We start from the raw sequence: 24,072 nt of genomic DNA on the forward strand, positions 1-24,072 counted from the left end.
ATAGTTTACTATATTCAACCTTTTAAAAATAAAGCCGTAAGGAGGTTAAAAAACTGCATAATTAGCTTGTTGCTGCAAAATTTACAACCTGCTGCTGCTCAAACAGCAAACCTGAAAACTCCCTCCCCTCCTACTCCAATCATCTGAAGAAAGTTGTCAGGTGCCTGCCTTCAGTCTCAGCCATGGGTCTCACTCTTTCTCTCTCGCTCGCGTTCTCTCTCGCTCTATCTCTCCCTCTCTTCCTCATTCTCTCGCTCGCTCGCTCTCTCTTTCTCTCTCTTTCTCTCTCGCTCTCTCTCTCTCTCTCACTCGCGCTCTCTCTCTCTTTCTCTCTCGCTCTATCTCTCGCTCTCTCTCGCTCGCTCTCGCTCTTTCTCCCTTAACAAATGGACTGCAAGGTACAGGATGAGAGGCAGTGAGGCTGGAGCAGAGTAAAGGAGAAAAGAAGCACATCTGCTCCCTGATCCAGCCCCTCCTGCTCCATTGTTCTCCGCCACTGCCCACCTCCCACCACATGAAGGAGGGGAGAGGTGAAATTGGAGCGGACAGAGTAAGCAGTCAGAATGTTTGACCCCATCAAAAAATTCTTAAATCAAACCAAAGATGATTTTGGTATAATTCCTAGATGAATCGAGGCCTTTTTAGAGGAATTTCATGTTTATATAAAGATTCTTGTCAATCTTGGCAAAGAACACGTTCATTGCAATTCCTAGAAGCCCTGATGACAGGAACTGCTGCTGACAAGTTTCATCTTGGGTTAATGCAGCCCATTCTGGTGTACGTTACCATGTGCTGCATGTTTTTTTCAGTATAATTAACAGCAGGACAAACCGTTGATTCTGAGGGCAGCTTCAGCACACATAAGTTCATATTCCCGGAAACATGACCAGGACTTTCTCAAGAAAATATGGGAAATATGGTCAAACTCTATTTCGATTCAAAGAACAATGTGTCACTTGACAGAAGTTTGTAACATAAGTCTTTACTTGAGAAAAAGTTTACTTGGTGGGTTTTCTATGTGTTTAAACAGAAACACTATGAGGCGTTTTCATTAAAAGTGAATTATTTACGCAGTCAGAGATACGAATCTTCCTGCACATCTGTGAAAGGATCGTCACAGACCTCACTATCTTGTCCTAGAGTCTGGGAAGCAGGGGCTCTGGCACTGCTATATGTTCCGTATTCACAGGCTCATAGACCATAACTAATGTTATTATCCTCCTCCAGATTACTCAAGGTGCTGTAACTGCAACTCCAACGGCTGGTGCGACTACACAGGAAAATGCTCCTGTTACCAGGGGTTTACCGGAGGCAACTGTGAGAAACGTAAGCGAGAGGGGTGAACATCCTTTGGGCAAGTAGAGAGGGGGAATGAGGGTGTGGACGACTAAATTCAGGAGCAGATGGGTGAGTTCTTCCATTAATAAAAGGATAACATTGGAGTAAAAGCGACGGTTATTCTGGGGGCGATGATATAATATTCCCAGCCTAATGAAGTCAGGTTTAAAATGGATTTGCACGGGTCACTAATCAGTTACTTAGATAAACTGCCCAGGCAGAGAACTGCCCTCTCTCTCAGCGGCAGAAAGGGGTAGGATTGGGTCGGGGAAGGGAAAGTAGGAGAGGGGAGAGGGGAGGGTTTATTTTGAAATCAATGGGCCGGATTTTAAACGCCCTACGCGTCGCCGGGACTATGTTTAAAAGTCCCGGCGACGCGTGCAAAGCCCCGGGACACGTGCAAAGCCCCGGGACACGTGTAAGTCCCAGGACTTTATAAAGGGGGCGGGGCAGGGTGGGGGCGGGGCTGTGTCGCAGGATCGCGTGCTGGAAGGCTGCCAGCGCGCGTAACTTGCACCTGCCCCCGGAGGCAGGCGCAAAAGGTAAGATAAAAGCCTGGGGTGGGGGTTAGAGTAGGGCTGGGGGGGGGAAAGGGCAGGCTAGGGGGAAGGGAACGGGGGAAGGCAGCGCGGCTCGGCGCACGCAAGGTGCACATTAATTGTGCGCCCCCTTGCGAGCGCCGACTCCAGATTTTATAACATGCGCGCGCCTGCCCGGGCATGTTATAAAATCACGTGTCCACGTGTGCGTGCCGGGTAGCGCTCGTGCAGCTTTTAAAATCTACCCCACTCTGGGTACCGTAACGTGAGGACTTTGCACCAACGCAGGTGCACGGTCTGCGGGTCCTGAAATATCAGAGGGAATCTCTGTGGCGCGGTTCCCTGTCACACTTAATGTGCAGGTCCCGGGGTATGGAGTAGCCACAGGCCTGCAAACCTTCCCAGTACCTTCAGAATTTGCCTCTGTATGTGCACGGAAACCGTGTGCTCTGAAGCAGACTGGGCTGGATATTTCTATTGACATTTTGCTTCTTTGCAGGTACCTGTGACAATCTCTGTCAGAACGGAGGGACTTGTTCGTCCTGTGGTGAATGCAATTGTCCTGTCGGATACAGCGGGAGATTTTGTGACATGCGTAAGTTTTAAAGATTAATTTTCTAATTTAATTATGAAATAATTATATGAATAAACACTTGAACGTTAGAACATAAGAACATGCCATACTGGGTCAGACCAAGGGTCCATCAAGCCCAGCATCCTGTTTCCAACAGAGGCCAAACCAGGCCACAAGAACCTGGCAATTACCCAAACACCAGGAAGATCCCATGCCACTGATGCAATTAATAGCAGTGACTATTCCCTAAGTAAACTTGATTAATAGCCATTAATGGACTTCTCCTCCAAGAACTTATCCAAACCTTTTTTAAACCCAGCTACACTAACTGACAAATGGGTTCTCAAATGGATCCTGACGACTCAGTTAAACAGAAAATATGGTTTGGATTTATGCTTTAGGAAAAATCCGGAGATGTGTATCCATGTTTAATTGCTGTCAAACCCTTCTGGTTTTCTACAGTCATTGTTTAGGGATAGACTGAATCCAGGGTGACAAATCTGACTGTGGGGTTAAATAACCTGGGACTGATCAAACTCCCATTAATTTATCCAGTCCCTTTTTTAAATTCAGTTATCCTGTTAGCATCTACAACATTTTGAAGGAATGAATTCCCCAAGTTAAATTTAGTATTAGTGTGGCTTTTATTGTCATTGACCTTTCTTTTTTTTAATTTTAAAAACTTTTGTATACCGCTGTTCCAAACAGGGAAGGACATCAAAGCAGTTTACAACTAAACATACACAATGAGGTAACATAAAATAAACAGCTATCACAATCTCATCAAATCACAAACAAATAAAACAAATAAAATCTTAAAGAATGGTGCATCTGTTCTTCTTATCAGAGACACTGATAATATGAATAAAATCTTATACCCCTGAAAAAAGGAGGAAAAATACCCCAAGTGTTAATGTTTATTAATGTGCATATATATAATCAATGTCAGCCCAATAAAAAAATATCATAAAACAAAAAGGTTTTATTCATAGAAGCCTTGATGAATGCAACTACTGCAGAGAACATATCGGAAGTGATATTCAGTGGAGGAGCTGCTATTGAATGCATTTACGGTCTAACTCTTAATACCTGCGTGAAATGGATAACTTAACTCCCCTCTGGAATGCCCCTGGAATTTTACAAAATAAACTGGCTACATTGTATCCAGATAATGTGTTATCTGGCTAATCTTTTGCTGGATGAGTGGGGCAAATATTGAAAAGACATTTATTTATTTATTTATTTATTTTAATTTTTTATATACCGGCATTCGCGATGGGAGTCGCATCATGTCGGTTTACAATTAACAGGGTGTGACAAGAGGAGAAAAACTTAGAACATTAACATGTGATATAAGAAGAAATAGCAGTTACAATAAAACAGGGACATAAAGTAACTTGGAAAGTAAGGAAAGCGATAGAAAATTTAAATAGATAACTTTAAATTTAAATAACTTTAAATTTAAATAGATAACTTAGTCACTGGTGGCCTCAATATTCAAAACTGAATGGCTATGTTAAGTTAGCCGAATAAGAATTATCTTGCTAACTTACATGTGATAATCAGCAACGTAACTATGCAAAGTCATCAATAAGCAAGAAGTTCTATCTGGCTGAGTTAGACCTGATCTATGGCAGGCCTAACTTATCCAGTTAACTGAATGGGAGATGTCTGAATATTGGAAAAGTTAAGTAGCCCTGTCCCAGTCTGCCCATTGCCCGCTGCATGATATCTGGCTACCTGTGTAGCAGGGTAAATGCTTATCTGACTAAGTGGTGACTGCTGAACATAGTTGGGTATTCAGGAGCCATCACTTACCCAATATATGTGCACACACTCACTGTGGTGATGCTAAGCATAGCTTTCAATATCCTGGATTATAAGATACCTCATGCTCGACTCAACCAAATTGGAACAGACAGTATTAAAGTGGTTTATGAACTATACATCAAACCATTCACAACAGGTGAGAAGTGGGTCCCAATACTCATCTTGGCACTCCTTAATAACTGGTGTACCTCAACGTTCTTCTTCTGTCAGCTACCTTACTCAGTATATGCCTGACGCCAATTTGTAAATTTTTATGCTATCCACTATATACAGATAACATTTAATTTTTCTTTCCTGAAATAGCCGATGTTCAGACTACACTGGGCCTGTCTATTTATCTATTTAAAATGTGTAGACTTCTATAAAACAGCTGGTTAAGTTGCTATAGACTATCATTATATCTATCAAAAACAGAAATTATTCATTTTAGTAGTATACCATCATAGGAACATAAGAATTTGTCTTACTGGGTCAGTCCGAGAGTCCATCAAGCCCGGCATCCTGTTTCCAATAGTGGCCAATCCAGGTTACAAGTACCTGGCAAGTACCCTAACACTAAGAAGATCCCATGCTACTGATGCAATTAATAGCAGTGGCTATTCCCTAAGTCAACTTGATTAATAGCAGGTAATGGACTTCTCCTCCAAGAACTTATCCAATCCTTTTTTAAATACAGCTACACTAACTGCACTAACCAAATCTTCATACTGTCCATCATACTTTTCATTTCATGGCTGTACTATACCTTTTGTGATAGAAGCCTGAAATTTAGGGTTATTTTCAACCAAATTCTTTCATTTAAATCCCACATCCAGAAGACCATACAACTCTTTTGTAAAGTCTGAATCTTAAGGAAATTAAAGCCATATTTGGATTTAAAGGATTTTAGAACAATCCTCAAATCACCAATTATTTCACAATTAAACCTCTCTAACTCAGTCTATCTTGGGCTACCTAAAAATATCCTAAAGGCCCTGCAAATCATTCAAGATTCAGCCTGCAGGGTTCTTTCCACTTCTCCTAGATATGAACACATTTCCCCAGAATTGCATTCTCGGCCCTGGCTCCCAGACGAATGGAGCCAGCACAGAGCTACCTGCATCTGACACAAAATTTGAGTTCAGCAGATCAATGCTATCTTGACATCACAAGTCATCATTTAATCAGGCTTGCACTCAAGGAGAGACTTCTTCATGGGATGGGTTCTACCTGCCGGAACCAGATGTCGTTTTTCCATTACAAACAGAAACTTGTACTAACACTTTCAGAAAGCCTTCGATTTGCTGACTGGATAAGATCAGTTTGAGCAGAAATCAGGAATGAACTAGGACCTCACACTATCACAGCATGAAAATAAGTGCTCCACTCTTGTTTGTGGCATCGTTAGATTGTCCGTATTTTATTTTAGTTGTTTTATTATGTAAGCTCCTTTATAAGCTGCATGTAGTGGCATATAAATACAAAATTAAATTTAAAAAATAAAATAAGCATGTACTCTGCAAGAGAACAAGGACTTTCTCATGAAAATATACAAATTATGGTTGCACTTTATGTCAGTTCAAAACAAAAGTGGCACTTCACAATTAAAAGTTTGCAACTTATCTGTCTTTCCTTGAGGAATAGTTTATTTTAAATTTTGTATTTCTTTAGGTATTAACAATGTGAAATATTTTCATTAAAATTGACTGTTCTTGCATAGTTAGATGCAAATCTTTATACAAAATGATGCAAATTTTCCGCAGCGTTACCATAGAATTCACAAACCCTTGAAAAACTTGATGCAAGAAACCAATCCTTCTGACACTGCTATATATTATATTCTGTATTGTTGTATACAGTAACTAATGTTATTATTAATACTCTCCTCTTGCATTTGCAGCAATCTGTGAACCGTCCTGCACCAATGGTTGGTGCCAAGCGCCAGGAAAATGTTCCTGCTACACTGGATTCACTGGAGACAACTGTGAGACATGTAAGAGAGAGGGGAATTGGAGGGGTGAACATCCTTTGGGCAAGTAAAAAGGGGGAATGAGGGTGTGGATGACTAAATTCAGGAGCAGAGGGATGAGTTCTAAAAGGATAAAATTGGAGTAAAAGCGATGGTTATTCTGGAGGTGATGATATAATAAAGGAATCACAATTCCCAATTCATGAAGAAAGGTTTAAAATGAATTTACACAGGTTACTCTTCAGTTACTTAGATAAACTGCCCAGGCAGAGAACTGCCCTCTCTCTCAGCGGCAGAAAGGGGTAGGATTGGGTCGGGGAAGGAGAGATGTGCAGCAGTGAAAGGATTCAGTTCGGGTTTCGTTTTCAGCCTGCCGCGGGGGAATTTCGTTTTTCCTTCAGTTTGGACTTTTTTTTTTCGGGGACCCCGATTTTCGGATTAGTGCACGCTAACATTTTAAAGTTGGCGCGCACTAACCTGAAAACCGAATTTTTCCAAAATTTCGGAAAAATTGCTTTCGTTTTTTGGTTCTCCCAAACCATGACGAATTAGACAATTTCGTTGAAATTGCCTAATTCATGAAAAACGAATGCACATCCCTAGGAAAGTATATAAGGGGGGATGGGAGGATTTATTTTGAAATCACCATGTTTACTGTAACGTGAGGACTTTGCACCTACACTAACTCAGGTGCACGGTCTGCGGGCCCTGAAATATCAGAGGGAATCTCTGTGGCGTGGTTCCCTGTCACAGTTAATGTGCAGGTCCCGGGGTATGGAGTAGCCACAGGCCTGCAAACTTTCCCAGTACCTTCAGAATTTGCCTCTGTATGTGCACGGAAACCGTGTGCTCTGAAGCAGACTTGGCTGGATATTTCTATTGTGTTGCTAGGTAAACTCTGGTGTCCGGTATCACTGCACGGGGTCTCACCCATACATCGGTTGAGACTCCAACAGGAGCAGGTACCGTTTTTACTTTAAATGTATAAATACCTGCCCCTGATGTTGTGCTCTCATTTTTCAATTGTTTTCTTTTCTTCAAAAAGACAACGTTCCATTCACACAATGTTCCATTCACACAATGCTCCATTCACACCTTTTTTTGAAGGGGTTAACATATGGAGAAAGGTGAAGCAGTAGATGTAGGGTATTTGGATTTTCAGAAGGTGTTTGACAAAGTCCCTCATGAAAGTCATGGGATAAAAGGTGATGTCCTTTTGTGGATTACAAACTGGTTAAAAGATAGAAAACAGAGAGCAGATTAAATGGTCAATTTTCTCAGTAGAAAAAGGTAAACAGTAGAGTGCTTGGGTGACACACAGCTTGTGTGTATGAGAGTTTGAGAGGCAGCTTGTGTGTGTGAGAGTTTGAGAGGCAGCTTGTATATATGTGCACGTGTGTGAGGCAGCTTGCTTGCGTGTGTGTGCTTCGGTGAGAGGCAGCTTGTGTGTGAGTTTGAAAGGCAACTTGTGTGTATATGCATGTGTGTGTGCTTGGGTGAGAGGCAGCTTGTGTATATGTGCACGTGTGTGAGGCAGCTTGCTTGCGTGTGTGAAAGTGGCAGCTTGTGTGTGTGTCTGAGTGTGAGAGACTGCGAGCCTGTGGGGGGGGGGGGTGAGAGAGCATGTGTGATGATGCTTTCGTGTTGGTGCTAGAGAAGGAGCCTATGGAGGGGGAGGGGCGCCATCTCATCCCTCACTTCAGCAGGACTGAGCCAGGCCCCGAGGAGTGGGAAGCGCTGAGAGAGATTCAGGGTGAAGTAGCGCTGAGCCAGGTCCCGAGGAGTGGGAAGCACTGAGACAGGAACCGCAGAGAACTGAAAAGCAGAAACAACAGGTCCGTAGAGAAGGAACAGGCACCAATAGGAACCAGGGAACTCTTTGCCAAGTTGGTCAGTGGAGGCTGGAGTTAAGGTTTAAATATCCTGGGCATGTGATGTCATCAGCCGGAGACGAGCCTGGAGTTCCCGCCATTGGCCCTTTAAAGGGAGGACAGATGGCGCGAGCGCTTGTGTAGGGCGGCCCAGGGTCGGAACGTAGGTCAGCGGTGTCCCAGCCGCCATGTGGAGCACAAGGAGCCAGGAGGAACGCGGCGGCAGTGACTGACTAACTCCGCCAATGTACCGTGGGTAGTGAGCCGAGCATGACATGACGTGAGCTGAGCCGGCTGCGGGCGGCCATAACACTAATTTCTTGAAGAGGGATGGTATGGACACCCGTCAAGTTGTGATGCGGTTCTTGAAGATGACTAATCCATTCCAGAAAGCCCGCAGGATCGTTGTGGACCTCAGAAGGGAGTGGTGGATTCCAAGGTGCCAAAAGCAAGATGGATCAAGAAGACCATCTCCTCAGCATATACCCTCAGTGAAAAGCAGGTACCAGCGATGCTCCATGCATGTTCCTCGAGTGGACAGAAGTTTTATCAATCTCTGCTACCTGGTCAACCCTGCACTCATTCTCTAAACATTATAGACTGGACTTTAAGGCAAAAGAGGAAGCGGTCTTTGGGTCTAAGATTCTCAAAACAGCCTTGTCCTCCTCCTGCCCGACTTAAGTGGTGCCTTTTAATCTCCATAGTGTAATGGACTGGTGTAGCAGGCAATAAGGAACATTAAATTATTCTTTCCTTGAGTCCTGCTAGACTAGTCCAAGCCCCACCCAGAAAGATAGGAGCCATGATGAGGAAGCAGCTGACAAGCCACTTTCATTCTTTATTCTTTATTACTCTTTCTATCCTCTGTTCCCTCACCTGAGGAATGGCACTGACCTCATGGGACTCAAAAAAAAAATAAATAAAAAGATTATAACCACACCATACATACACAGGCAGACAATAGGATCTTGTCTGATTGCTCTAACAGACGAATAGTTACTGGCAAGGCCTACGTCATCAAGAGGGTATCCCCCTGTTTCCAGCAGCTTAGTGATAGAGAGATCCCCAGTGCAAGGCTGACTAACTCCAGTCCTCAAGAGCCAGAAACAGGCCAGGTCTTCAAGATATCCACAATGAATATGCATGAGAAAGATTTGCATACTATGGAGACAGTACAAGCAAATCTGTCTCATGCAGATTCATTGGGAATATCCTGCAACTCTGGCTTCCTTGTGGCTCTCGAGGACCAGACTTGGCCGCCCCTGCACTAGTGTAATGGACTGGTCTAGCAGGATTCAAGGAAAGACAATAATCAGGTAAGGATAATTTAACCCTAGAAAGAATGGCTGCATTGTATTTCAATTCAAAGGAAAAGTGCCATTTCACAATTAAAAGTTTCCAACTTACATGTCTTTACTTAAAAAATAGTTTTTTAAAATTTTTCTTTCTTTTTTTCAATTATGTACATAAAGAAATTAAAGACAAAACTTGTATTGCAGAATACATATACATCAAGCATCAAAGGCTAATACAACTACTGCATTTAAGAAGGAATGGTTTATTTTTGTACTGGATTCACTTTTCATTTGTTTAAATATAAACAATGGGACACATACTGAAAAGCCATTTAAACAGATAACAGAAAATGTTATCCGTTTGATGGTTTAGCTGCATTTTTAAAATGTTTACCCGGCTATAATTCTAGCCACATAACTTAACCGGCTAGCACTAGACGTGCCACGGCCAAGTGTAAAGTTAGCAGATACCACATATCCGGCTTAACTCTAACTTAACTAGGTATATTCAGCAGTATGACGGCGCCACTGAATATCCTAAGTTAGCCAAATATAGGTATCCAGCTAACTTCACTAACTGCTTAGCAGTTGAATATTTACTACAATGTGAATGATTTTTATTTAAACTAATTTTTCTTGCACAGTTAGAGATGCAAATCTTTATATAAAATGATGCAAATTTGTCACAGAATTTCCATAGAATATATTAACTCAAGTTGTAGAATATTGAAAATCCTTCCACAGGAAACCAGGGCCTCTGACACTGACATATATATTCTGTATTTAAATTGTTAAATGGTGTAACTAATGTTCTTACTCTCCTCTTCCACTTGCAGCAATGTGTGATCCAATCTGCAAGAATGGTTGGTGCAGCTACAATGGAAAATGGAAGTGCGGTTGTGAACAAGGATACATAGGAGATGACTGTGGCACAGGTAAGAGAGGGGAATTGGAGGGGTGAATATCCCTTGTGGTAATAGAGACCAGATGTGACTGTGTGGATGCCTAAGTTCAGGAGCAGAGGGATGAGTTCTTCCATTAATAAAAGGATAAAATTGGAGTAAAAGTGATGGTATAATAAAGGAATCACAATTCCCAGCCTTATGAAAAGAGGTTTAAAATAAATATGAGCAGGTTACTAGTCAGTTACATAGATAAATTACCAGGGCAGACAACTACGTTCCAGTCAGTGGCAGAAGGGAGCAAGGTTGCGTCACGGAAGGAAAAGTATGCAAAGAATAAGAACATAAGAACCTGCCATACTGGGTCAGACCAAGGGTCCATCAAGCCCAGCATCCTGTTTCCAACAGTGGCCAATCCAGGCCATAAGAACCTGGCAAGTACCCAAAAACTAAGGGGGTCATTTACTAAAGCGATCACGCACAAAAAGGGACTTTTCGCGTGTGATCACTAAATGTGGGTGGCGTCAAGACAGGAAGAGGAGGAGTTGGGGCGGACGCCTCTAAGACGGCGCTGACGGCGAAACGGTAAGCTTCCGTATCGTTGCCTATTTCGCGCCGAATAACTACACCTTTTATGGTATAGTTATTCGGCGCGACGCCAGCAGCAATCTCACCGGGGAGATGCGATCGCTGCCAGCTATCCCAGGACCGCCCCCCGGTTTCACCCCCCGCCCCCTGTACCGCGGGATACAGAGAGATTGGTGGTGTTAGTAAATCCAGTCCTAAGTCTATTCCATGTTACCGTTGCTAGTAACAGCAGTGGCTATTTTCTAAGTCAAGTTAATTAATAACAGGTAATGGACTTCTCCTCCAAGAACTTATCCAATCTTTTTTTAAATACAGCTACATTAACTGCACTAACCACATCCTCTGGCAACAAATTCCAGAGCTTAATTGTGCGTTGAGTGAAAAAGAATTTTCTCTGATTAGTTGTAAATGTGCCACATGCTAACTTCATGGAGTGCCCCCTAGTCTTTCTATTATAAGAAAGAGGAAATAACTGATTCACATTTACCTGTTCTAGACCTCTCATGATTTTAAACACCTCTATCATATCCCCCCTCAGTCGTCTCTTCTCCAAGCTGAAAAGTCCTAACCTCTTTAGTCTTTCCTCATAAGGGAGCTGTACCATTCCCTTTATCATTTTGGTTGCCCTTCTCTGTACCTCGCAACTATATCGTTTTTGAGATGCAGCGACCAGAATTGTACACAGTATTCAAGGTACGGTCTCACCATGGAGCAATACAGACGCATTATGACATTTTCCGTTTTATTCACCATTCCCTTTCTAATAATTCCCAACATTCTGTTTGCTTTTTTGACTGCCGCAGCACACTGAACCAACGATTTCATTGTGTTGTCCACTATGACGCCTAGATCTTTTTCTTGGGTGGTAGCTCCTAATATGGAACCTAACATTGTGTAACTATAGCATGGGTTATTTTTCCCTATATGTATCACCTTGCACTTATCTACATTAAATTTCATCTCCCATTTGGATGCCCAATTTTCCAGTCTCACAAGGTCTTCCTGCAATTTATCACATTCTACTTGTGATTTAACTACTCTGAAAAATTTTGTATCATCTGCAAATTTGATTACCTCACTCGTCGTATTTCTTTCCAGATCATTTATAAATATATTGAAAAGTACGGGTCCCAATACAGATCCCTGAGGCACTCCACTGCCCACTCCCCTCCAATGAGAAAATTGTCTACTTAATCCTACTCTCTGTTTCCTGTCTTTTAGCCAGTTTGTGATCCACAAAAGGACATTGTACCTATCCCATGACTTTTTACTTTTCCTAGAAGCCTCTTATGAGGAACTTTGTCAAATGCCTTCTGAAAATCCAAATATTCTACATCTACCGGTTCACCATTAGCTACATGTTTATCAACTCCTTCAAAAACGTGAAGCAGATTTGTGAGGCAAGACTTGCCCTGGGTAAAGCCATGCTGAATTTGTTCCACTAAACCATGTCTTTCTATATGTTCTGTGATTTTGATAATTAGAACACTTTACACTATTTTTCCTGGCACTGAAGTCAGGCTAACTGGTCTGTAGTTTCCCGGATCGCAGCTGGAACCCTTTTTAAATATTGGGTTTACATTAGCTGCAGTCTTCAGGTACAGTGGATGATTTTAATGATAGGTAACACATTTTTACTAATAGGTCTTAATTTCATTTTTTAGTTCCTTCAGAACCCTGAAGTGTATACCATCCGGTCCAAGTGATTTACTACTCTTCAGTTTGTCAATCAGGCCTACCACTTCTTCTAGGTTCACCGTGATTTGCTTCAGTCCAACTGAAACATTACCCATAAAAACCATCTCCGATATGGGTATCTCTCCAACATCCTCTTCAGTAAACACTGAAGCATTTAATCTTTCTGCGATGGCCTTATCTTCTCTAAGTGCCCCTTTAACCCCTCAATCATCCAACTGACTCTTTCACAGGATTTCTGCTTCGGATATATTTTAAAAGGTTTTTACTGTGAGTTTTGCCTCTACGCCCAACTTCTTTTCAAATGCTCTGTTAGCCTGTCTTATCAATGTCTTACATTTAACTTGCCAATACTTATGCATTATCCTGTTTTCTTCTGTTGGATCCTTCTTCCAATTTTTAATGAAGATCTTTTGGCTAAAATAGCTTCTTTCACGTCCCCTTTTAACCATGCCGGTTTTGCCTTCTTTCCACCTTTCTTAGTGTGTGGAATACATCTGGACTACGCTTCTAGGATGGTATTTTTTAACAATGACCACGCCTCTTGCACACTATTTATTTATTTATTTTAAATTATTTATATACCATCTAACAATAAAATATTGATCAAAACTGTGTACAATGTTCATAAGCAAGCAAAAATGAAAAAAATAGAAAAAATACAATCATGAATTACAATAAAGATTAAAAGTTATAAAACAAAATTTTAAAATAATAACTAACTTTAAACTTTACAAACTAGAGATAAAAAAAAGATCAGTTCCGCATGACTTTGTATAAAATGAAAAATGATGGATGTGTTAAGGTTACAATAGATCTGTATCTGGGATGGCAAATTCAAGCAAGCTTTCCCAGACACAATCTAATATCACGTCATAGATACAAACCAAGGACTTCAAATATTCAGCCACTAATCATGCCATTTTTACATAGCATTTAATTTATCTGTATACCGTTCAACCATTTATTCTTTCCTATCTCTTCCTTCTTATCCAAGTTCTGCTACCCTTGTTATTTGTAACTGCTTCTTCGATCACCACAGTTCTAGTTGATGTATTTAATGCACTCCCGTTTCATGTAAACCAGCAAGATATGTGCTCATGATTGCCGGTATATAAAAACCTTAAATAAATAAATAAATAAATAAATAAATAAATAAAATGCTTTTGAAAAAAGATAGGTTTTTATTGATTTCTTGAATTCTTTTGGGTTTGAAATTTGATGAAGCGGTGTAGATAATGAGTTCCATATTTGTGGGCCAGCTACTGAGAATGCTCTGTTTCTTGTAATATTTAAACGTGCTAGACGTACTGATGGAATATCTAATAGGTTTTTGTTCAGAGGCCTTAAATGTCTGGTTGGTTTGTAAATTCGAAGAATAGTGCAAAGCCAGATTGAGGATGGATTGTGTAATAGTGAATGTACAATAGTCAGGATTTTATATTGTATTCGAAATTTAATAGGCAGCCAATGTAAAGTGTATAATGTGGGAGAAATGTAGAGATGTGAATCGGAACGGAATTGGTTCGGTTCCGATTCAAATCGTGCATTTTTTTTCGTCCGGCCCGATCGTTTTTTTTTTTTATCGGCTGCGCCCAATCCGATAAACAAAAAACCCACCCCGACCCTTTAAAACCACTCCCTTAGCCTCCACCACCCTCCCGACCCCCCCCCAAAAAATGTTTTAAAATTACCTGGTGGTCCAGTGGGCCCCAGGAGCAATGGCGCCGGCTGTCCACTGGATGGCCCGCGCCATTTTTAAAGATGGCGCCGGCCATCCAGTGCTCCTACCATGTGACAGGGGCCGGCCAATGGCACGGTTACCCTGTCACATGGTAAGGGCAAAGGGCCATCGGCGCCATTTTTATTAGTGGCAGCCGACGGCCCGAGAGCGGGAGATCGCTCCCGGGGCCCACTGGACCACCAGGTAATTCTAAAACATTTTTTGGGGGGTCGGGAGGGTGGTGGAGGCTAAGGGAGCGGTTTTAAAGGGTCGGGTGGGTTTTTAGGTTGTGTCCTAACTCCCGTTAGAGTGCACTAACCCGATTAATGATTTTTTCACGATAAATCGGTGGAATTTCTATTGTATCGCACTCTTTAACGATTAATGATGATTTAAAAAATATCAGACGATATTTTAAATCGTCAAAAAATGATTCACATCCCTAGAGAAATGTGGTTTTTGACAGTTGAACCAGTTAGGATACGGGCAGCTGAGTTTTGTATTAGTTGTAACGGCTTGATTGCTGAGTCTGGTAGTCCAAAGTAAAGGCCATTAAAGTAGTCAAGTCCTGAAAAATTTAAAGATTGAAGGACAAAGCGGAAATCCCGATAGAAGTGGATGTGTTATGCCTCTTGGTCACAGATGGCTGCGACCACGAGGACTCACTGCTTGATCTATGCTCCTGCCCTCCCCGGGTCTTCCCCGCCTTGTGGATTTGTCTGCCGCGTTCCTCGGGCCTTCTCGCGGAAGCATTGTTGCCGCTACTTCCTACTCCAATGTCGGGCCTTCCTAGGCACGCACGTCACAAGCCCCGCCTTTGAAGCTACTTTGGCGGTAACCTCGGGGGCACCCCATTTGATGATGTCATCGGACTCCTGTATTTAAGCTCCATCTTCGGCTCCAGCAAGCCGATTTGGCAACAAGTTATCCAGATAATTTCTCTAATCTTCTCTCATATCTCATTGTTATCCTGCTCCTGTATATAAGTTACCTATCTCATATTTAACTTGGTTCCTTGTAAAGGCTAATGCCTAACTGACAGTTTCCTGTCAGAGTTTCAAGTTATGTGTAAACCGATATGATGTGCAAACGGATGTCGGTATATAAAAATGCAAAAATAAATAAATAAATAAAGTTCCGTGCGAGACCTCTAAGCCTGCTTCTTGTTCCTGAGAAGCTGCTTCCTGCCTGCATCTTGGACCTTGTCTGGCACCCACTCCTCAGGGCTCAGTGTGTACTCCTACGAGGGCTCGCTTCCCTGGCCTACCCCGCTCCTCGGGCTGGCACCGCACCTCTTGGGTCCTATCCAGCTACCAGCTCTACCACTCGGGTCTCCCTTAGAACTACTTCAGGCAACTAGTGAGTCCTCAGCTAGCCTTCTCCACTCCTCGGAGTTGCGCCTGTGCTCATCAAAAACTGTCCATGCTCTCCTATTCTCGGGCTGCATTTACCATATTAGAGACTATCTTGAGCCTCCTCGCTCCATGGGGTCTGCTTCAGGATATACTACCACAGCCAGCTGTCCCACTCTTCGGGCCTGCTTCTGTACTGCTCAGCTGACTCGCCTCCGATCTCCAATCTTTGGGTACCTGCCTGCGTGAGCTGCTGGGATCGGGCTTCCCCGCCTTGTGGATTAGTCTGCACTCTCCTGTCTACGCCCACTACACTGCAGCTCTGCCCCTCGTGGCTGTCCTACCACAGAATCTCCTGCACGGCTATTCCTGCACCCACTGGTCTGCCTGGCACCCTCTCTCTTCAGACTCTCTCTCTCTCCAAGTACTGTCTACACTCTGCTGTCTCACGGGGGTCACCTCCTGGTCTCTGGGGATTTCCCCACTACTGTGCCAGAGCTTCCCGCTACTCCAACACCTCGCACCCCCACACCCACGGTGCGGACCTGTGAGGATCCTCCTCACGGGCTGTATCAACTCGCACCTTGGGCCAAGGGTCCACATACTCACCAATCATAACAGTTTGCCAAGTCCATGGACCCGGCAGAGGTTTCAGCTCTGCAGGCCATACTTGGCCTGGCACAATGGATCAGCAAACAGCAGAAGTTCTTGGAGTCACTGGCCACTGCCATAGGCAACCTGAGCTCTTGCTTAGATGCCACAGCCATTACTACATCTATCAAGTTCAATACCTCTTCACCGGCTCCTCAGTTGACCGTGCCGCTGCTGGCACCACCATGCTTCTCAGGAAGCATTATCATGGGATTCAATGTAATTTGCATTTCTGCTTGCAACCTCAGTACTTTTATTTAGAATTATATTCCGCTTTTCACACTTTTTTCAGTGCTTCAAAGTGGATTACATTCAGGTACTGTAAGTATTTCCCTAACCTCAGAGGGCTTACAATCTAAGTTTGTACCTGAGGGTAAAGTGACTTGCCCAAGGTCACAAGGAGCGACAGTAGGACTCGAACCCTGGTCTCCTGGTTCATAGCCCATTGTTCTAACCCCTAGGCTACTCCTCCACTCTACTTCCCAGATGTGATCACCAGGACCACATACATTCTGGCTCTTTGGAAAGCAAAGCCCTGGCCTGGGCATCACCTTTTTGGGAGCAAGCAGATCCCGTCCTTCAGGACCTTTCAGGGTTCTTGGCCCTGTTTCGGTCTGTCTTTGAAGACCCCAGCCTGCGTGCCGTCCCCAGGTCAACTCTCCTTCAGCTTCAGCAATGCTCTCGCCCTTTAACAGATTATGTCATTGAATTTCGAACACTTGCATCAGAGTTGCATTGGGACTCTGACTGTCTGCACTCTATCTTCCTGGAGGGTATGAGTCCTCACATAAAGGATGAATTGGCTGCTTGCGAATTGCCCACCTCCTTGGACTCTCTCATTGACCTCACGGGACGCATCAACCATCGTTTAGAAGAAAGCTCTCTTGAATCCAGAGCTTCCCGGAAACCGACTTCAGGACCATCTCGAGCTCAACGTTCATCCTCTCCTAGACCAATTACCCCACCTAATCCTACAGAGGAAAAACCCTTGCAAATGGGTAGAAGTAGACTCTCCCAAGGAATGTCATCGTCGACAGCAGTGGTCAACCCGGGCATGCCATTGCCTCATGTCCAGTCTGTCAGGGAAACTGCTGGGCCTAGGATCTGCTGCAGGACTTCTCCTAGGCCTGACCTCACCATCTCCTCCACTGACCGTTCCCATCTCCATCTGTATGAACAAACAGGAACACCACTCCGGGGCTGGAGGGAACTTCATCTTGAAGCAGCTCACTGAGCACCTGCGGATCCCCACCATTCACTCTCCGGTTCCCCTGCTTCTCTCGTCTATCCACGGGGAACCTCTGCCTGGTGAAGTCACGCCAACCACTGCTCACATCCAGCTATGCACCGGAACCTTGCATAAGGAATCCATTTCATTCCACATCTTAGACAAGGCCATCCACCCGGTTGTTTTGGGATTACCCTGGCTTTAGAAGCACACTCAGCAGTTCGACTGGACTACCCTACAGCTCTCCCAGTGGGGTTCGGCCTGTCACCAGAACTATCTGGAATCTGTCTCACCATTGCCTTGCATGACGACCTAACCCTCTCTGCCCAGCCTTCCACCACCATATGCATCCTTCTCCGATGTCTTCTCCAAAAAGGCCGCTGATACCTTACCACCTCATTGCTCATAACAGGACGTAGGCGTTTTAAGAGATGTAATTTGTAAAAAGAATTTCTAACTGTTAAGGAAATTGTTGAGACAATGACAAGTCTGATTTTAGTAAAACTCCTAAATTACGGGCTTTTGAAAGGATCATTATAGAAATACCGTTTAATAGTAAATGTGAGGGGGGACCGTTGGACAAGTCAGTGATTGAGCTGTGGAATAGAATTTCCATTTTTGGGGGATTTAATTTTAAGCGGCTATGAGATATAAGGCTACAGTGGATAGAGTTTCTGACCAAGAGTTATTATAAGGAATGAATAATTGTATATCGTCAGCATATATTGGGCCAGATTTTCAAAAGGTTATATGCACCGGGCCTATTTTCAAAATGCCCGGTGACACGCGTAAAGCCCAGGGACGCATGTAAGTCCCGGGGCTTTACTAAATGGAAGGGAAGGGGGAGGGGTGTGGGTAGGGTGGGGCAGTCTGGGGGCGAGTTGGGGGCAGGGTCATAGAATAGGTGATAGTGAAGATCCTTGGGGGACAGCAGAATGAATTGTGTATGGAGCTGAGGAATGTGAACCAATATTGATCTGATAAGTTCGGTTCCATAGGTAACTTTTAAACCAATTGAGTACTGTTGAGTTTAGTCCTGTTGATTGAAGATTGGATATAAGTATTTGGTGATCTAAGGTATCAAACGCAGCTGAAATGTCTAGAAATACCAATATGAAATCAGTATTTGAATCAAAGCCACATAGATAGGTATCAAAAGATGATAGGATTGGAGTCTCAGTAGAATTACCTTTGCAAAAACCATGTTGACAGGGAATGTAGGATTTCATGTTCTGAGAGATAATCATTTAGTTGATGTAAAACAGTGGATTCAATGAGTTTTGATAGTGAAGTAAGGGAGGCTATAGGTAGGAGGTTGGCAAGATCTGTGAAACCTAGGGCTTTGTTTTTTTGTATAGGGAGAATGAATGTTTGCTTTAGGGCATCTGGAAAGATCCCGGACTCTAGTGATTGGTTGATTAGTTTGCAGAGACGGTCATGAAATACTTCTAATATTAGCGCGCACTAACAAAAAAACATTAGTTTTTGTTACTTTTTGTTATTTTTGTTAGTGCACCCTAACCCCGTTAGCGCGCACTAAGCCGAAAAACGATTTTGTAATGAAAATTTGGGGGGAAATGCAACCATTTTATCGGTTTCCCGATCCATGATGATTTAGGAAATATTGTACGAATTTCCTAATCATCAAAAAATGATTGCACATCCCTAATTGAAATCTCCCATTATTACCGCACTACAAATTTGGTTAGCTTCCCTAATTTCTGTTAGCATTTCATTGTCCATGTCACCATCTTGACCAGGTGGATTGTAGTATACTCCTATCACTATACTCTTCCCTAACACACAAGGGATTTCTACCCATAAAGATTCAATTTTGCATTTAGTCTCATGCAGGATGTTTTTCCTGTTGGACTCTATGCCATCCCGAACATAAAGTGCCACACCTCCTCCCGAGTGCTCCTCTCTGTCATTGCGATATAATTTGTACCCCGGTATAGCACTGTCCCATTGGTTATCCTCCTTCCACCATATGTCTGAGATGCCAATTAAGTCTATGTCATCATTCACTGCTGTACATTCTAATTCTCCCATTTTACTTCTTAGACTTCTGGCATTGGCATACAAACATTTCAAAGTTTGTTTTTTGTTTGTATTTTCATTCTGCTTTTTACTTGATAGGGATACGTTAGAATATTTTATCTCGGATGAGTTTTTAGTTACAGGCACTTGGACTACTTTTCTTATCATTGGAACCTCACTGTCAGGATGCCCTAATTCTAATGCTTCATTAGTGTCCTTTGAAGATACTTCCCTCTGAACCATGCGCTGCTGAGCAATTGTCAGCGTCCCATCTGTTCTAGTTTAAAAGCTGCTCTATCTCCTTTTTAAAGGTTAGTGCCAGCAGTTTGGTTCCACCCTGGTTGAGCCCATCCCTTCGGAAAAGACTCCCCCCTTCCCCAAAAGGTTCCCCAGTTCCTTACAAAACTGAATCCCTCTTCTTTGCACCATCGTCTCATCACATATTGAGACTCCGTAGCTCTGCCTGCCTCTGGGGACCTGCGCGTGGAACAGGGAGAATTTCAGAGAATGCCACCCTGGAAATTCTGGATTTAAACTTTCTACCTAAGAGCCTAAATTTGGCTTCCAGAACCTCCCTCCCACATTTTCCTATGTCGTTGGTGCCCACATGTATCACAACAGCCGGCTCCTCCCCAGCACTGTCTAAAATCCTATCTAGGTGACACTTGAGGTCCGCCACCTCCACACCAGGTAGGCATGTTATCAGACGATCCTCATGCCCACCAGCCACCCGACTGTCTACATTCCTAATAATCGAATCAGCAACTATGACAGCCGATCTAACCCTTCCTTCCTGGGCAGTAGGCCTTGGAGACACATCCTCAGTGTGAAAGGACAATGCACCACCTGGACAGCAGGTCCTTGCTACAGGATCCTTTCCTGCTGTACCAGGTTGATGATCTCCAATCATGAGACCTTCTTCCTCCAAGTCAGCACCAGGGCTGACAGTCTGAAGTTGGGACTTGGCTACTATGTCCCTGAAGGTCTCATCTATATATCTCTCTGTCTGCTTCAGCTACTCCAGGTCTGCCATTCTAGCCTCCAGAGATCGGACTTGTTCTCTGCATCGCATGCACATGTACAATTTCTCACCAGCAGGTAAAAAAAATCTTACATGTATAACTCGATGCAAAAGACTGGGAAGCCCCCTCTTGCTGATGGACTTCTGCCTTCATCTCAAATTTGTTCAGTTCCTAATTAAGGTTTAGGATGCTATGGGAGTAGAAATGTGTCTAATTAATGTCCTTTAAATGTATCAGTAAATTCACTATATGTCTGGTAGTGGCCTACAGGGGAATGATCAAACTCTCAATAAGGGGTTTTTTTCTGTGAAAGTGGCACCTGCCTATAAATTAAAGGATGAGCTAGGGGTGGGTGGGTGAGGGGTGAGAAGGTTGGGAAAAACAGTCTAACTTCAGTTAGTCAGCCAGAGTGACTCACTGCTGTCTTGATTAACAAATGTTGGTACCTAATCAAACTAAATCACACTACCTTAACACCTTTCCAAGGTGAGTAACTGAACTGAACTTTTCAACCTTTTTATTTAGGTGTACATTGCTCCTAGCCTAATTCTAGCATCTGGCTACTTTTTTTTTATATACACTCTAACTTCTGCTTATTAGCTGCCTTATTGACTACTAAAAATTAATATACTAACTACTGCTTATTAGCTGCCTTACTGACTGACTATTTAAAAATACAAACAGTCTAACTTCTGTTTATTCACTGCCTTACTGACTATTAAAAGCACAAACAAACAAACACACTAAATAATATTCCCAAATGGTTAACTTCACCCCAATACTTTTAAAAAAGAAAATTTCCCAAGCAAAAACTTACTGATTCCTTTCAGCTACCAGCAAGGTGATCCTCTCCACTCAGTGCTCCCACTGGATTGTGGGTTACTGAGCTCTTCCCTTGCAATATATATTGTGTTTCTAAGGTAAATTAGTGCAAAACAAACCCTTTGGAGATTTGCACTAAAGTTAGTTGTCCTGAGTGACTCACTGCTATTCTGATTAACAAATGATGGTACATAATCAAATCAATCACTCAACCTTAACACCTTTCCAAGGTGAGTAGCGGAACTGAACTTTTCAACCTCTTTACTTAGGTATACACTACTCTTATCTTATTTCTAGCTTCTGGCTACTTTTTTTTTGTTTGTTTGTTTGTTTTTAATATACAAACACTCTAACTTCTGCTTATTAGCTGCCTTACAGACTATAGAAAATAAACTCACTAACTACTGCTTATTAGCTGCCTTACTGACTGACTATTTAAAAATACAGTCTAATTTCTGTTTATTTGCTGCCTTACTGAGTATTAAAAGCACAAACACACAAGCACAAATAGTTAACTTTGCCCCAATACTTTTAAAAAACAAAATTTCCCAAGAAAAACTTACTGATTCCTTTCAGCCTCTCTTCTCAGTTCTTCCACTGGATTGTCTCAGTGCTCCCACTGGCGCAGAGGGAGGGATTATTTTGAAATCACCATGCATACTTTAGTGTGAGGACTTTGCACCTACACTAAAGAAGTTGCATGGTCTGTGCATACTTTGTACTGGCCCTGAATTATCAGATTCACTGTGGTGAGTTTTCCTTCACAGTTAAAGTGCAGGTCCCTGAACCACAGACCTGCAAGCTTTCCCAGTAGTTTCAGAATTAGCTTCTGTATGTACATGGAAATCATTTTCTCTGAAACAGACTTGGGTGGATATTTTCTAGTGACATTTTGCTTCATTTGCAGCTACCTGTGAATGTTTATGTAAAAATGGTGGGACATGTGAAACCTCGGGAGACTGCATATGCCCGGAAGGATACACAGGGAGATTCTGTGAGACTCGTAAGTTTTAAAGATGAATTTTATAATTTTATTATGAAATAATTGTAGTAACATATTAATGGGAAAGAAAAAAAAACAAATGGTCCATCCAGTCTGCCTAGCAAGCTTCTTTGGGAGTATATGTCATGCCATGCAGGTTACCCTCCTGTTTCTCTTAAGGGTAGCAACTGCCACTGCATGCAGCTTGTTACTGTCAGAGTGCTGGGAGTTAGCAATCTGTTATTATTTGGGATAGTTGTGGGTGGATCCTTAGACCAGTGGCAGATGACCACGTCCCCGGGGGAATATCCTGAGAGGGACCACTGGTCAGGCTTAGTGTTGGAGACAAACACACACTAGTTCTTTTTTTAGACAGTATATTGAAGCACCAGAGGTGGCAGTAGTGAGCTGGTAGTGCCGGCTGGGCTGTAGTCCCTCAGATACTGGAACAGCGATCCCAAGGTGGCTGAGCTGTAGAGAAACTAAAGAAAGTGAGTAGGCAGGAAAATCAGAGTTCAGGAACAGGTCCTTGATAGTAACACTCATACAATAGAATCTTGAAGCAGCCCAGGTGTTGGAATGCAGTAGGCCCTCGAGGAGCGATACCTGGTTCCAAGGAAAGCTCTGAGAGAGAGATGGAAACTCACTGATGTTGTAGGCAGCGATAATTTCTTAGCAGAAGTGGTATTCAGGATCAGGTCTGGGACATGGGCCCTCGAGGAGCGAGTACCGGTTCCGGACTGCTATCTGAAAAGTAAAAGAGAGAGCGAGGGCCCCCGAGGAGCGGGTACCTCTATTAAAGTCTGAGGAGACAGAGTAGCTAGGTTTGCGGAGAACGAATCCCATCCGCAGTGATACCCAGAGATAGCGATGTAAACCTTAACCTTTGCTAACTCGTCTTGTTAGCGAATTCTACGACCTTAAATATCTGGTGCGGATGACATCATCTCAGGGGGACGCCCCTGAGGTTTGCGCCACTGCTGGTACTTCAGTCGGGCCACGCGCATGCGCCCCTAGGCATCTGGTCAACATGGCAAATGGCAGCGTCAAGCTGGTCCGGGAACGCCGGAGGAGAACGGCAGGGAGACACCGCAGCAGCCAGCCTTCCATCAACCCAGGAAGGAGTCACCAAAGTGGTAAGGTGGGGGAGCGGAGATGTCGGGCAGCGACTGGTCACAACAGTACCCCCCTTCAAAGGGCGATCTCCTCTTCAGGTACCAGGCTTGGGTTTAGAAGGATGCGCGAGGTGGAACTGATGAAGCATCTCTTTGTCCAAGATATTGGTCTGAGGCTCCCAAGAGTTTTCTTCGGGGCAAAAACCTTCCCACTTTAGAAAGTATTCAAAAGTATTGCCTTTATTACGAACATCCAAAGTCTCTTCGACTACAATCTCTAAGTCATCTTCTGCAATGATGACAAGTGGATCTTGAGATTTGGAAGACAAATCGCTGAGTATGAGTGGTTTCAGAATGAAACGTAGAAAGCGTTAAGAATACCAGCAGCAATGGTTGAGCTGCTGGGGACGTCACTGAGCTTCAGTGGAAGTGGCGATGTTGGGGAACGTCCAAAGCCCACTTCAAGTTGTAGCGCAATAGTAGATCTTCCAATTTGATGAGGGGACTCCTCAGGTCTTGCACTAGATGTCTGAGAATGAAGTTGCCTCCTGCCCCTG

At 43.3% G+C, this 24,072-nt stretch overlaps 1 protein-coding gene across 1 annotated transcript in view; it reads left to right on the plus strand.

Moving 5' to 3' along the window:
• Positions 1–1,203: 1,203 nt before the first annotated feature.
• LOC115074666 (tenascin-like) overlaps positions 1,204–24,072 on the plus strand; it is a 72,174-nt gene continuing 49,305 nt past the window's right edge. The window contains exons 1-5 of the mRNA XM_029574325.1: positions 1,204–1,326; positions 2,377–2,472; positions 6,161–6,253; positions 10,232–10,330; positions 22,326–22,421. Coding sequence (XP_029430185.1) covers positions 2,469–2,472; positions 6,161–6,253; positions 10,232–10,330; positions 22,326–22,421 — 292 coding nt within the window. The 5' untranslated portion in view covers positions 1,204–1,326; positions 2,377–2,468. The remainder of the gene's footprint in view (positions 1,327–2,376; positions 2,473–6,160; positions 6,254–10,231; positions 10,331–22,325; positions 22,422–24,072) is intronic.

This window comes from Rhinatrema bivittatum, chromosome 13 (genome assembly GCF_901001135.1).
Source record: "Rhinatrema bivittatum chromosome 13, aRhiBiv1.1, whole genome shotgun sequence".
NCBI classification, from domain to species: domain Eukaryota; kingdom Metazoa; phylum Chordata; class Amphibia; order Gymnophiona; family Rhinatrematidae; genus Rhinatrema; species Rhinatrema bivittatum.